Source organism: Hemibagrus wyckioides, linkage group LG25, assembly GCF_019097595.1.
Source record: "Hemibagrus wyckioides isolate EC202008001 linkage group LG25, SWU_Hwy_1.0, whole genome shotgun sequence".
NCBI classification, from domain to species: Eukaryota; Metazoa; Chordata; class Actinopteri; order Siluriformes; family Bagridae; genus Hemibagrus; species Hemibagrus wyckioides.
In genome coordinates this window covers 6,986,808-7,002,737 of record NC_080734.1, presented here as the reverse complement: position 1 = coordinate 7,002,737, position 15,930 = coordinate 6,986,808, and the positions used below count along the sequence as shown (strand labels likewise).

The window sequence follows — 15,930 nt, the reverse complement described above, 5'->3', positions numbered from 1 at the left end:
GAGTTGAGGACGAGAGACGCTATTTTCAGAACGTCTCGGCACGCTGGTAAAATTATCTAGCCTTTGACATAATGTCAGACTTGATTACAAACTGTCTGAATATTTAATTCTAGCCCTTGTTTTCCACTTACTACACAGCCTGCTGCTTAGGAAGTAATGTAAGTGGTAAGGGTAGATTTACTGAAACGCTGCAGTTATGGCCCTGACTGTGGTTTCACCAACCAAATCAGACTGATGATCTGCATTTGCACTGGAAGAAACCAAAAAGTGAAGCTCATACAAATACAGTATATGGGCAAAAGTATGTGAACACAAGACCCTCACAACCATCCTAATTGAATGGGCATTAATGGGCATTAATAATGATTTTTTTCTTGTTTAGTTTTGGCAAGGCACTAGATTTTGGAGTGTGTCTGTGGGAATTTCTGCCCATTTCACGAAAAGAGCGTAGTCAGGTCAGGCACTGATGTTGGACAGGTTTGGTGCATAGACTGCATTCAAATTCATCAAAGGTGTTCAGTGGGGTTTCAGGTCAGGGCTCTGTGAAGGTTACTCGAGGTCGTCTGCTCAACCCTTGACACATATCTTAGTAGAGCTCAATTTGTGCAATTGGTGGTATAAGCCTTAGTTCCAGTGAAGAGAAATAGTAGACAATAGACAACTATGTGCTTCTAAATTTGTTGTAAAATATTGGGGAAGAACCACATATGAATGTGAAGGTCGGGCGTCCATGTACTTTCGACTATGTAGCGTACATTTTGCGTAAAAGGAAATAACTCTCCATACCACAAGGTGTTATCTATTGTTAACGTTTCTGTATCTTGAGTAAAGTCACAATCCAAATTGTAAACGTTATTTACAGTCTCAATAGATACACTGTATTTCTGAAAAGCAAGCAAATGATGCAAGAAATGGTACACATCCTTGGAGGCCTTAATGCAGAATGCAAAACAAACACATTTAAATTCAGTGTCTTCAAAGCATGCTCAGCCAATTCGGGGATCCCATTAGCAGGCCAATTTGTGCAAACGCTCTGTGTGGCTGTGATTCAAAAGGTACGTCACATTTGTAAGCGACCCTGAAACCTGTTTAACCCTCATTCCCACTCTCCTGGGGCATCTGATATACTGTATATAGTGAAGTATTTTGTCTTCACCACGAGCAGAGACATGTGTATTTTATATATACATAGGTGAAACTGTTGGGATTGAGTAGGCGTTAGTGTTCAGGGGTCGAAGGAAACACTCACAGCCAGGATGATCTGCAGGGAACTGTGGGCCACCTCCACATACTGGTACTCCAGCACGCAGCCGGCTATGCTGATGTAGCGGTGGTCTTCTGGAGCCCAGGAGGGCGGAGGAGTCACGGGGGTCACCCTGCACCCTGGGCCATTCTCCATCCACCAGGAGCGATGCATGGAAATATTAAAGGTCATGATCAAGTCTGTGTCCTGTGGGTAAAAAAAAAACAGTCATGAGAAACAGCTCAGAAAATATCACATGAATGCAGGACTCTTAGGTCGTGTGGATAAAAACTTGTAACTGAAATGTCTTAACAGGTCTGTATTCTGGTATAAACACCAACATGGCTCTATTTAGCTCCTCTGAACCACTGGGGCAGTGTTTCAATACTTGGACACTGCCTTTGTGCAAGATTTTTAACACAAAGTGACACTGACTTCCTCCCTTGCTTTGCTTCTTTCTTTTATTCCTTCCTTCCTTCCTTCTTTGTTTTATACCTTTCATCTTTTTCCTTCCTTCCTCCCTCCCTCCCTCCTTCTTAATTTTATTCATTCCTTCTTATTCTGAATCTTCTTTCCTTCCCTCTATCCCTTCCTTCCCTGCCCCCCCACCTCCCTTCCATCCTTCCTCCCTCCCTCCCTCCCTCCTCCTTCCTTCTTAATTTTATTCATTCCTTCTTATTCTGAATCTTCTTTCCTTCCCTCTATCCCTTCCTTCCCTGCCCCCCCACCTCCCTTCCATCCTTCCTCCCTCCCTCCCTCCCTCCTCCTTCCTTCTTAATTTTATTCATTCCTTCTTATTCTGAATCTTCTTTCCTTCCTTCCTTCCATCCATCCATACATCCTTCCTTCCCTCTATCCCTTCCTTCCTTCCTCCATCCCTTCCTTCCCTGCCCCCCCACCTCCCTTCCTTCCTTCCTTCCTTCCTTCATCCCTCCCTCCCTTACATATTTTCTTTCTTGGTCTTGTGTTAAAACAGATGTAACTTGCATCACACTTTTGTCTATTCTTATACTATATACTTTAGTCTTATAACACTTGGATATTTTGGTCAACATTTTTAACCCAAAGTCACATGGTGGACGTATAACACTAAAAAATGGCGTTAGTAAAAGCCAGAATGCCTCTGGAACATTCTCATAGAGTGTCCGAGTGACAGGAAACCCTTGTGGATATCCAATGTTCAAAGAACAACAATGTCACAGTGTCAGTCAAATGTTGTCAAAAGAAATGGGTTCACATTAAATACTTGTCAGTAAACTGACAAAAGTCTGTGATTTTTTAATAAATGCTATCTCTCAGTGATTCTTTTTCATCTACTGCTATGCTAGTCATGGTTGAGGTGGATACTGAGCCAATCCATGGAACACTGAGCATGAGACAGGTATACACCATAGGCCAGTCCACTTTAGGGCACCCCCCCAACACACACAATCACACACCTAGGGGCAGCTTAGTGTGGCCAGTCCACCTACTGCCATGTTATTAGGAGAAACCAGAAAACCCAGAGGAAACCCACATAGACATGTATATGAAACACAGGGAAGAACCCAAACTCAGGACTGAACTGAGGCTAAAGCATAATCTCTACCATAATAACCTCTTTTTTTTATTTGACTGGAACTAAAATCTACCTTGAAATGGAAATCAATCCAATTAGCACACACCACATACAGTATTTGTATAGTAACTTACAGTCTTCCAGTGACTGCTTCAACAAATAAGTGCACTCGCCTTTAATAGAACACTCATTTAGATTCCCATTAGAATTAGAGCGGATGATTAAGAAGTACTTAAATGCAAAGATTTGATGGTTTAATTTACTTTCCTTATTTAATTACCAATAATGGGTCATAAAATTGACTGGGAGTGTGTGTGTGTGTGTGTACAACAAGAGACTGAATTTCTAATCACAACCTAATCAAAACCACAATACAAGCAAAAGTCAGAAGATTCTTCTCATCAAGACTAGCAGCAGTATTATGGATGAAACCCTCGCACAAACACTTCACCCTCCTGCTGTCTGGAAAAAGACATTCGGACCCTCACAGCCAGAGTGTGTAAGATTGTGTTTCTTCCCCCAAGCCATCAGACTGCTCAGTAACCAGAGAATGGACTGACACCAACCCACACACACACACACACACATACTCAACCATACATCATTGCACTCTCTTTGTAATTTTTGCACATTTATTTTTTTGAATTCTGTTAAAACACAAAAAACAAAACACTATACCGCCTACATCATCATAGCTGCTAACTGTATTTTATGTTTACATCCACTATTCATTTTATTCGTTATAAAACTGTGTACTGGTCAGCGCTGGACTATCTAGTGCATTATTGAACCGTACTGTGTTGCACAAATTATTCATGTACTCAGTTTTGTGTTGTTTCTTTTAGGTCTGTGTTCTGATAGCAACCTGGACCTGGAGGAGTGATATTTCATTTTATTTTATGTACTGCACCAGCTCTATATAGTTGACATGACAATAAAAGCTTCTTGATGTGATTCGACTTGACTTTAAATATTCCAGCTCCACAATTTCCCCTCACATATAATCCATCTTCTATCATGACCTTTGTCTATTTGCGATTAGCAAACATCTCTAAACCTTTCCCAAATCACCTTCGCAAATCCGAACAGCTGTTGTCATATTTACGGAGCTGTCCTCCTATTTGATCCTTCATCATCTGAAAAGCCTTGGTCAACCTCTCCTGACACAATGATTCACGCTGTTTAGTTCCACGCGTCTCAGATCACTGTTCATTTCCAGCGAGATGAGGGATTTACAATCTGTTCATGCATGCCAAGCCACATTTTGCTTTCGCAGGGTGTTCATCATACGGGCGAGTGGTGGAATTCCCATTTCCTCAGTCCCAGGTCTGCGCTTTTGTGCTGTGGTCCAGTCTTTAACTATCCAAATGTGGGAAGCGTTGGTGATGTCAGAATCAGAGTCAGAATACTTTATTGATTCCTTCAGGGAAATTGTTAAGGTGCTCACAGCAAAATAAAATATAATGATATACATATTAAGTTAAAAGTATAGGTGCTGTTACACCTATACACTGTTTGAAATGTGTAGCAGCAGTGAAACAGATGGCAAAAAGATGTCCGAGTATAATGATGCAAGTTATACAAGTTATTGCACACGTAACAATAACACATGCAACAACGTAACAATAACATGCAATAACGTAACAATAACATGTACAACAATGTAACAATAACGTGCAATAATGTAAAAATAACGTGCAATTACGTAACAATAACATGACAATAACGTGCAAGAATGTATCAATAACGTACAATAATGTAACAATAACATGTAATAACATGTAACAATAAAATGTGCAATAACGTGTAATATCATGTAACAATAACATGTAACAACATAATAACATGCAATAATAACATGACTGATTACATGTGCAATAACATGTGCAACAACATGTAACAAGAACACATGCCTAAACATGTAATAACGTGCAACAACATGTAACAATAACGTGTAATAATGTGCAATAACATACCAATAACATGCAATAACATGCCACAATAATTTGCAATTACATGTAATGATAACGTGTAATAACGTGCAAAAACAATAATATGTAACAAAAACATGTAATAACATGTGCAATAACATGTAATAAAAGTCATTGCACATGTCCAAGTTTCAGGACAAAGTCCACATGAGGATCCTTATGCAGTGAATGAATGTATGGCCTCAAACATGCGACACAGAGAGAACCTACACACACATAGCTAAGACTCTCCTCGTTTCAAATCCACACACATGGTTCTGCTGGTTTAATTTGTCCTGTTTGGATGATGGAGGTTCATATCATTCATAATTTCTCCCAGAATCTCATAGCCCGGATTTCTTTTCCCTGTGTGCAGATATTATATTATATACACGATCGTCTGGAATGTGAGAAAATCTTCAAGAAATGTGAGAAAAATTCCCTGCCAAAGTGTTTATTTCTACTGAAATAACTTTTAAAAAAGAGAAGGCTTCTACCCAGCACTCAGTCTCACACAAGCAGGGCTGAAGAAAAATAAATCTGATGCTGCACAATGGGCCATAGCTCGATGAAGTTGCTCTAAAAAGCTGTGAGTTGACATTTCAACTGTGTGCCTTTAAACAATCTTTTCATGCAGCAAGCTGTCTGCTCCAGCCGAGGGTTTATATAGTTTACAATATATTAAAAAAGAAACAGACTGAACCTATTCTCTGAGGAAACATTTCTCATCAACGTCACTGTGTTTACATAGAGGATCTATCTATCTATCTATCTATCTATCTATCTATCTATCTATCTATCTATCTATCTATCTATCTATCATCTTTCTTTCTGTCTGTCTGTCTGTCTGTCTGTCTCTATCTATCTATCTATCTATCTATCTATCTATCTATCTATCTATCTATCTATCTATCTATCTATCTATCTAATATCTGTAATAAATTGACTCATTTGTATGAGCTGTGTCTGAATTGTTATTGTTTCTGGGTATAAAAATCTGGAAATCATCCAAGTGTATTCTTGTCACAGAAACATGAGCTGATAAAACCCCAGGTTGCCTGCAATCAATCCTTTTTTTTCTTTATTTCTCAGACTGTAAAAATGCCTCCTTGGTATACACTAATTGTCTAAGAGACACTCAAGGCTTTAGGAATTTGTAGTCACAGTATTTCTGTTTATAACCTCTTCTACTAGTGGCAATAAATTCACAGATCAAATTCAACTTCCACAAAAATGGATTTTTTTTTTTTCACACAAATGTTCAAATGGTGATATCAAACCCATTTCTGCTCCAAGTGCTCGAAATTCCAAAGAGTTTATCATCAACCAGTAAAATTCTGTGTAAGGTTATCCGACAGAGGGAAAAACACACGTCTCACACTCAAAGCTAACAATGAAAATGATGAACATGTCCAATAAATGGCTAAATGGTTGGTTGCTAGATCTTCAGGATCTTGCTGTAGTGCTACTGGAACACTGGTGTACTGGTGTACGGGAACACTGGTGTACGGGAACACTGGTGTACGGGAACACTGGTATACTGGAACACTGGTGTACTGGTATACTGGTGTACTGGAACACTGGTGTACTGGTATACTGGTGTACTGGAACACTGGTGTACTGGTATACTGGTGTACTGGAACACTGGTGTACTGGAACACTGGTGTACTGGTATACTGGTGTACTGGAACACTGGTGTACTGGAACACTGGTGTACTGGTATACTGGAACACTGGTGTACTGGAACACTGGTGTACTGGTATACTGGAACACTGGTGTACTAGTATACTGGTGTACTGGAACACTGGTGTACTGGTATACTGGTGTACTGGAACACTGGTGTACTGGTATACTGGTGTACTGGGACACTGGTGTATGGGAACACTGGTATACTGGAACACTGGTGTACTGGTATACTGGTGTACTGGAACACTGGTGTATGGGAACACTGGTGTACTGGAACACTGGTGTACTGGTGTATGGGAACACTGGTGTACTGGAACACTGGTGTACTGGTGTATGGGAACACTGTTGTACTGGTGTACTGGAACACTGGAGTACTGGAACACTGGTGTACTGGTGTATGGGAACACTGTTGTACTGGTGTACTGGAACACTGGAGTACTGGAACACTGGTGTACTGGTGTATGGGAACACTGGTGTACTGGAACACTGGTGGACTGGTGTACTGGAACACTGGAGTACTGGAACACTGGTGTACTGGTGTATGGGAACACTGGTGTACTGGAACACTGGTGTACTGGTGTATGGGAACACTGTTGTACTGGTGTACTGGAACACTGGAGTACTGGAACACTGGTGTACTGGAACACTGGTGGACTGGTGTACTGGTGAGAAGGTAAAGTAGAACACATTGTTTAGTTGGTTGCTAAATGGTTGGTTGCTAGATCTTCAGGATCTTGCTGTAGTGCTACACTGATCACTGTTTTAGATTAGAATTTAGAATTGAGATTTAAAAACCTTAAAGTATTTCTATAGGAATCTAATTCTACATACATACAGTATTTCTATAAAGTTTGTAAATATCTTTTTATTAATTTAATTAGTTGGCTGGTTGCTCTTTCTTTCTTTCTTTCTTTCTTTCTTTCTTTCTTTCTTTCTTTCTTTCTTTTTCTTTCTACCTTCCTTTCTTTCTGTCTGTCTTTCTTTCTTTCTTTCTTTCTTTCTTTCTCTCTGTATGTCTTTCTTTCTTTCTTTCTTTCTTTCTGTCTGTCTGTCTGTCTGTCTGTCTTTATTTATTGCTTTCTGTCTGTCTGTCTGCTTGTCTTTCTACTCTCAGATTATTAAGAACTGCTTCTGTCATCATGAACACTGTCCTGCTTTTTATTCTTCAAACCCTGTTTACTGTCACGATTTAGAATCCCACTATTCACTGTCACCCAGATGAGGATGTTTTTAGGATGTAATAAACTTTTAAGGTTTCGTCCTCATGTCATCTCAGGAAGTTTTTCCTTGCCAATATGACCTCGGCTTGCTCATTACACATCTAAAACTACATCCAGATTCCTGAAAAGCAGATTTGTGACAATATTTAGTTAGAAAAAATAATTGGTTAGAATTGTATGTCTACTCTAATACCAGACCAATTGCAAGTAGAAGACACAGAAATCATCTTTACGTCTTTCCAGCTGGTGAACTGAACATCAGCCAAGTGAAGGAACGCAATCAGCAGCCAAACAGCACGACTGGCTGCTCCACACACCAGCGTTTCCATGTGAGAATCAGCAGGAAGTCGATGCTGTTCATTGGTATGGCAGAGCGATTGTAACGCCATTCAAGATTCCTATCCACAGTTTGTTGCCTGACGTGCGAGATGGAGATGGATGAAGCCGTTTTCCTTCAACCGTGTCTCACTTCACCAATCATGGTCACGACTAATGATGGCGCAGAGGGTGGTAAGCTCGGTCTGCGCTGAAATCTACAGAGTTGAATTAGAAGTTTTTATTTAACATGGCTGCTTCTGTAAGGCAGGGATTCAAGCAGTGCAAACTTGCAGCACTAATTGACAGAAAGTTGTAATAAATAATAAGTGAATGAATGATGTGTTGTGAACATTACTCTCTAGTTTACTCTGCTTTTCAGCAACACTTCATTTCAGCACCAATCCTGCCTTCACAAAAATTTTAAACACTAAAAAGCCTTTCCTTCCTACCTTCCTTACATCTCTTCCTTCCTTCCTCCCTCCCCATCCTTTCTTTCCTCCATCCTTTCCTTCCTACCTTCCTTCTTCTGTCCCTCTCTCCCCTTTCTTTCTTCGTTCCTTTTCTGACTTTTCCTTCATTGCTCCTCATACATCCTTCCATCCTTCCTTCTATCCATGTTCCATCCCTCTCTCCTCTTTCTTCCTCCCTCCCTTCCTTTTCTGACTTTTCTCTCATTGCTCCCCTTCCTTCCTTCCTTCCTTCCTTCCCTCCCCCCTCCTTCCACCCTTCCTTCTATCCATGTTCTGTCCCTCTCCCATTTATTCCTCCCTCCTTCCTTTTCTTTCATTGCTCCCCTTCCTTCCTTCCTTCCTTCCTTCCTACCTTGTTTGACTTTTCTAACTATACTTAATAGCAAAATGCACAAATAGAAAAAAAAAATAGTGTAAAATTTCATTTCAAAATGTGAGTAATTTGATAAAACATGCCCAGCCAGATGATCCAGAGAATCTAATGCATACAGGCTAAAGATTTCAAAATGGTGTGATGCCGCCGTGTTTACATTCGCATTTATTCAATTGGTAAATGCTTTTATTCAAAAATAATTCCAAAAAGATCCAACTTATCCTTACAAAGAGTCAATAAAGGATTACGGGTCACACTCGAGGGTCCAATTGTGGTTTTCTGGAAACAGTAAAACTTGAACTTTCTCGCCACTAGAAGGTTTTTTTTTTATCTCTTTACAAAACCAAGCTGCATAAAACCCAAGCAAAAAAAAAAAAAAAAAACACAATTTGTAGCGACCAACAAAAGAATCTCAAGTGATACTTCACTTGTCCTCCACTTTTACAGTCTTCTTCCTCTTGAGAAGCTGGCAAAGAATTGATATCAAAACCAATTCACTGTAGCCGAAAAGACAGAATTCAAGAAATCTTTGATGCAGTGCAAACATCTATAATGCAAACAGTGCTTCCTAACACTCTAAAGGAATTCACTGGAAATAAAGCACAACCTTTTTCCTAAACCTATGGCATCTTCTAAAAGAGACTGATGTGAGACAGCCCACATGGGGTTTTCTCCTTCTTGCTTAGTGAGTCCAGTGGTGATGTCGGACTATTTTTTTCCCCACCATATCACCAAAGAACAGTGTGTTTTTCTCTAAAAGTAATAAGAGGGCATTTGGAGGGGATAAAAACAGAGAGAGACCAAAGCTGTGGTACAGTTATGGGTCATCAATATCCATCAGTAATCCATTGATTCGCAGCTGAATTTCCCTGAGGCTAGCACTTTGGCACTTTGGTACACAGAATGGAAGAAAATTACGATGGAAGATGACGACAAAAAAAAAAAAAAAATCTTGAAATCCTTCAAACTATTTTTCAGCACCCTTCAAAACAAGCCAGGTTTGTTTTAAACACTGAGATTTGAAATAAGGGGTAATAATAAGAACAACCATCCTTAAAGAAATCTTTGCAGTGTGTTATGCCCAGTTCACACTGCATGACTTTCGAGTCGCCGACTAGTTTAGCAAAATCAAGGCAAAGCAGAGCGCGTGCACATGAGTGATCAATCACGCAGTGTGAATGACCAAAAACTCGATCTGACCGAATCGCCGATGAGTCGCAGACTCCTGTGAAATATTTGGCATGCTAAATATCTGGACCTGTTGGCGACTCAAAGTGCAGTGTGAAAGGAGCTCTGACTGAAACATACCTCGGCGATGACCTACAGCCAATCAGAGAGGGAGATACAGGGCAGCGGGCAGTTTGGGGAGGAGTTATAGACCACAATATCAGCGAGCATGGCTTTGGTTGGAGTACAATATTATAGTTTAATAGAGTTTATAGGTTTTTATCAGTTGTCTTTCCTTCCTTCCTTATTTCCTTCCCCCCTTCTTATTTTCTTGAATGTTCCTTCCTTCCTCCCTTCCTTCCTTCCTTCCTTCCTTCCTTCCTTCCTTCCTTCCAGAAAGAATCCAATATCACTGTGATTTAAGATATACAGAGGGGCCAAAGAAATGTATACACACTTCAACCTGAAAAATATAGGCATAAAAATGCTTATACAAATTTAAAGGGTAGCTGTAAATCATATTTGAATTAGGTAATCACATGGTCACCATTAGCATCCGGACACTTTTGATTTTGGTGAACTACTGTATGAATAACATTGACTAGAGTGTCCACAGGGATTGCTCTGCATGATACTTCAATTTCTTCCCATAGTGCAGCCAGTGTAGGTGGTTTTCTACGGTACACGACATTGGTTTCCAACTTATCACGAACTTGTGCGACTGTTATTGGTGTTGGTGGTTCTGTTCCAAACACACGTCACCATTGTCTTTGAACGTCACACACATTTTCAAGTACACCAATTCAAACTTATCTTGCATTGATCGAAAGTCAAGTGCGCCATTTTCTTAAGCTCTCCGCCATTTTCTATAGCTCTCTGACATAATATGATAGCACCGTCGATGGTGCGACTACTGACGTCTTTAGAGGAAACATAATACTACGCATTGCTGCCATTATTCAATCCAGGTTTTAAAAAACTGCTGAGGTGTGTATACATATTTTGAGACCCCTGAATTTATATGCTGTATATGTGAGCGATAACTCAAGAGAAAAAAGCACTACTGCTACAGTGAGCTACAGGTTTTCAGACATTGACTGGGTCAATAAGACAACATTCCATCTAAAGCCCACAGCTAAGGCTAAAATAAATCCAGCCGCTCGCCACTATAATGAGAGCTCTGTGCCATGTGCTTTGGGGCACTCTTTGGTTTGGGGCACTGATTGCTGTCCCAACTCTAACGGTCTGTTATAGATCTGAAATATATCAAGCCAGACATTCGGGGTTTTTTGGCACACAGAGCTCACTGCGGTCTCGCTCATTGTCAGGGACGATTACAGCGAGACGGGGCAGGTGCAGGAGTCTCGGCTCACCATGCGACCTCTAATTACCTGTCTACTGAGATATGTTCACTCTCATCACACTGACACAGCATGGGGTCAGCAATAAATATCACAGTGCAGAGACAGGTGCACAAGCCACACCATCAACACTAATGAAAGAAAACAGTACGGCAAGTAAACAGCGGCTTAGAGGCAGCTCGGAGTTTAGGACTTTTATACAGGATATGTTTTTATTCAAATGTAGAGCAATGTTGGACCAAAAATGTACAGTACATGGAGAGTTATTGTCTGAGTTGATGATTCATAGCAGAGTTGATCATGGGGAATGTGTCCAGCATTGCATTATTCCATTATGACTGGAACACTGACCTCTATGTCAATCCCATTCCATTTCATTTATATAGCACTCGTCATTTTTCACATTGTCACAAAGCAGCTTTGCAGATATTCTGATGTAAGTTTAAATCTCTAATGAACAAGTCAGACACAACAATGGCAAGCAAAAATCCCCTGAGAGTTTACTCATCATTTATTGTTTCAATTACTTCATATTTCAGATTTTCTCTCTTCCTTCATTCCTTCCTGTCTTTATTTCTTCCTTCCTTCATATTAGCCTTCCATACTTCCTTAATTCCTTCCTTTCTTTATTTCTTCCTTCCTTCAGTTTAGTCTTCCATCCTTCCTTAATTGCTTCCTTTCTTTCTTCCTTCCTTCCTTCCTTCCTTCCTTCCTTCCTTCCTTCCTTCCTTCCTTCACTTTAGCCTTCCGTCCTTCCTTCTTTCCTTCCTCCCTCCATCCTTTCCTTCCTTCCTTCCTTCCTTCCTTCCTTCCTTCCTTTTTTATTCCTTCCTTCTTTTTTGAATTTTCCTTCCTTCCTTCCTTCCGCCCCCCCTCCCTCCCTCCTTCCTTCCTCCATCCTTTCCTTCCTTCCTTCCTTCCTTCCTTCCTTCCTTCCTTTTTTATTCCTTCCTTCTTTTTTGAATTTTCCTTCCTTCCTTCCTTCCTTCCTTCCTTCCTTCCTTCCTTCCGCCCCCCCTCCATCCCGCCCCCTCCCTCCCTCCATCCCGCCCCCTCCCTCCCTCCCTCCCTCCCTCCTTCCTCCATCCTTTCCTTCCTTCCTTCCTTCCTTCCTTCCTTCATTTTTTATTCCTTCCTACTTTTCTGAATTTTCCTTCCTCCCTCCCTCCCTCCCTCCCTCCCTCCCTCCCTCCCTCCCTCCTTTCCTTTCGTCCTTTTTTATTCCTTCCTTCTTTTCTGAATTTTCCTTCCTTCCTTCCTTCCTTTTTTATTCCTTCCTTCTTTTCTGAATTTTCCTTCCGCCCCCCCGCCTCCTTCCTTCCTTTTTTATTCCTTCCTTCTTTTCTGAATTTTCCTTCCTTCCTTCCTCCCTCCTTCCTTCATTTTTTATTCCTTCCTAATTTTCTGAATTTTCCTTCCTTCCTTCCTTCCCCCCCCAACCCTCCCTCCCTCCCTCCTTCCTTCATTTTTTATTCCTTCCTAATTTTCTGAATTTTCCTTCCTTCCTCCCTCCCTCCCTCCCTCCCTCCATCCTTTCCTTCCTTCCTTTTTTATTCCTTCCTTCTTTTCTGAATTTTCCTTCCTTCCTTCCTCCCCCCCCCCAACCCTCCCTCCCTCTTGTCAGCTCCTTTATCAAATATTCTAATTCTAATATACATTAAGTTCATTTCATTAGCAATGGATATTAACAATGGATAAAAACTTGACATATATAATTGAGCATAAATCAGGGGACAAATTCCCTGAGACAATATGAGGAAGAAACGCTGATCCTAATTTGTGGTGATGATTATTGATGTGATTAATCGCTTCCCTATATAACTGTGTACAATACTATATGGTTAAAACAAGCAATCATATATCCAGAAAATTCATTCAACTCTATTTTAGACATGAACTTTTGTTTTTTTCCCCATTTTTCTTGTTTATGCAAAAATTTAAAAATCCCAGAAAAAACAACAAGTGCTTTAAAGTGAAAATCATCTCAGTAAGAATCCCCGAAGAGCCGTCGAAGTCTTGTAGGTCGTAACCTTTAAACCTTAAAACTGTTGGAATTATAAGCATCATTCTCTCTTCCCCTTCTGCATGCTGTTGTTTGAAACTACTTTCCATTGTTGAATTTCCTTCCTCATCATTCTGAGAAGACCCCTTCCCAAAACCGTGTATCACTCTATGTATCCTGATTAACAAGACCCGCAGGAAAAGCGTTAAAGTTAACATTTAACATTCAGCAACTTCTGCTGTGGTTCCTGTACACTGAGTACATAGTACATGGTGTTATGTCTGGTTATATGTTTATTTTTGTCTGATATGGCCTGCTGTGGTCTTTATTTATTTCTTTTTTCCTCATATAACTAGAAGAAATAGCTCTCAGGTGAGCTGTTTGATTAAGTGTTGACTGTGCAAATGCTTTGGTGATGCTTAACCTTTTATCGAATCAGATCCGGAGCAATCTGTCTATTTACAATTTACGAAAATGTTCGTAATGCATATGATGGATACAAAAAGGAAAACTCGGACATGCATTTTCTTTTGCTGTGTTTCTGTTTTGTTCGTTGTCTTTCCTTCCGAATTCACATCATTATTTCTAGCAGTTACAATGCCATTTACTAGCAGAAAACAATTTCAACTATCCTAAACACGAGGTGATAATCAGGCTTCGCTCTTAGCTCCTAAAAAGCAAGAGTTGTTTTTATCTCACTTACTATTTTCCAGCAATGTTTGATATCACATTAATGTGAAATCCGATGTAGAAACAGTAGAGGCAGCAAACATTGGGCTCGAAGCTCCAGAATGCAATGCAGATATACGACACAGTTGAGCTGAATTACGACAGGGATTCTCTGAACTGTGTTCAAAGCTGTTAGATATTTGCTCATTAATTTGCCCTACTGTGCTTTATTTTAATATATGGTTCATTAACTGATACAGTTTTAAGATAGAGACAGAAGCAACACCACAGATTAGTTCTTTTTTTTTTTTTTGCCATATCAGATGGCAAGTTGGTTCTGTCTGCTTCTGTGGTGTATAATGGGATGAGTTTAACTGGCTCTACTGTATGATAGTCTGCCTGATTTTGCTGTTACAGGCACAACTGCAGATTGTAAAGGATAATCTTTGGTGGTGAGTTCAGCTCGGTATATTGTATAATGTGACTGTCATGGAATGGAGGTTTTGAGACCTCTATGGAAACACGAAGTGCAGGTAAAACAGTTTTTAATAAACACAGTGACGTGGCAAAATCAAAAGCCAGTAAACAGGCAGAGGTCGAGCGATCAGCAAATGGATATGAACTGGCAAGGGCGAGAAGACGGAAATCAAGAGGCAGACACCAAGTTCAAAAACACTAAACACCAACTGAGCAATGGCTGAGCTAGACAAACAAATGGCAACCGGGAAACAGTGTTTGTATAGCGCATTCACAAAGAAACAATACTGTGTGCTCGGTACATAACACACGAGGGTGTAAATGCATAGACTAATCAAGAATGAAACTGAAAACAGGTGAGATTGATCACAGACACACTCAGGGAGAAACCAGTAACAAGACATGGGTGGAGACAGGAAGAGAGAGAATGAAAACAAACACACATGGCAGAACAAAAGCAGAACACATGTGGAAGAGCTCGCTTTGGCAGTTGCCATGCTCCAAATTTTCAGCAACCTAGCTCAAGGCAGGGAACTGTTACAGTGACATGCTCACTGGTGGCCATTTTGTTTAAAATCTCAGCTGCAACAACACTTATGTAAAATTCACCATTAGGAGGATAGCAAATGATTACGCAAAACTCACAGGATGGCTACAAACCCCTGAAATACACAAAACATATTGTATTTAAAACAAGAGTGGTTTGTTGAATCAGGGCAGGAGACAGAATGTCTCTCTGACGTCGTATTATGGTTATATTAAGACAAAAGAAACATGAGGTGCAAAGAAATACAGGATGTAGAATAGCTCAAAGTGTGTGGCTAGCTAATGAGTACAGAACAGCTTTGTTCATAGAGATTAGCTACTATTATTATTTGGTTATCATTATTTTTATATGCACAGTGGTTTAGAGGTCAGAGGAGTTCCTTGCACCTTTATGGTTGGGGGTTTGATTCCCAACTTCCCCCTGTATGTATTTTGTATGTTCTTGCTGTGCTTTGGGATTTCCCTCAGGTTCTCCAGTCCAAAGATGTGTTGTAGCCATCTCTAAACTGTCCTTAGTGTGTGAATGTGTGTGATTGTGCCCTTTAATGGGTTCGCAATCTGAATTTTCGCACTGCCAAGCCGACACCGCTGGGTCCTTGAGCAAGGCCTTCCACCTCACCTGCTTCAGGGATGCTGTATCATGGCTGACCCTGTGCTCTGACCAAAACCCTCCAAGGATGAAAGAAATGCGAGGAAAGGATTTCACTGTGCAGAAATGTATATGTGACAAATAAAGACCACTTATGAGCGCTACGGAAAATGGATAGAGGGATCTATAACATAAACATATTATATAGCATATTTATGTAACTATATCTTAGTCTTCCATATCGCTCATAAGTAGCCTTCCCAGTAGACCAGCTCCAAACC

The 15,930-nt window shown here is 40.4% G+C and overlaps 1 protein-coding gene across 1 annotated transcript in view; it reads right to left on the bottom strand.

The window, feature by feature from the left end:
• Positions 1-15,930, bottom strand: part of nkain2 (sodium/potassium transporting ATPase interacting 2) — a 197,520-nt gene that overhangs the window by 49,969 nt on the left and 131,621 nt on the right. The window contains exon 4 of the mRNA XM_058379790.1: positions 1,250-1,450. Coding sequence (XP_058235773.1) covers positions 1,250-1,450 — 201 coding nt within the window. The remainder of the gene's footprint in view (positions 1-1,249; positions 1,451-15,930) is intronic.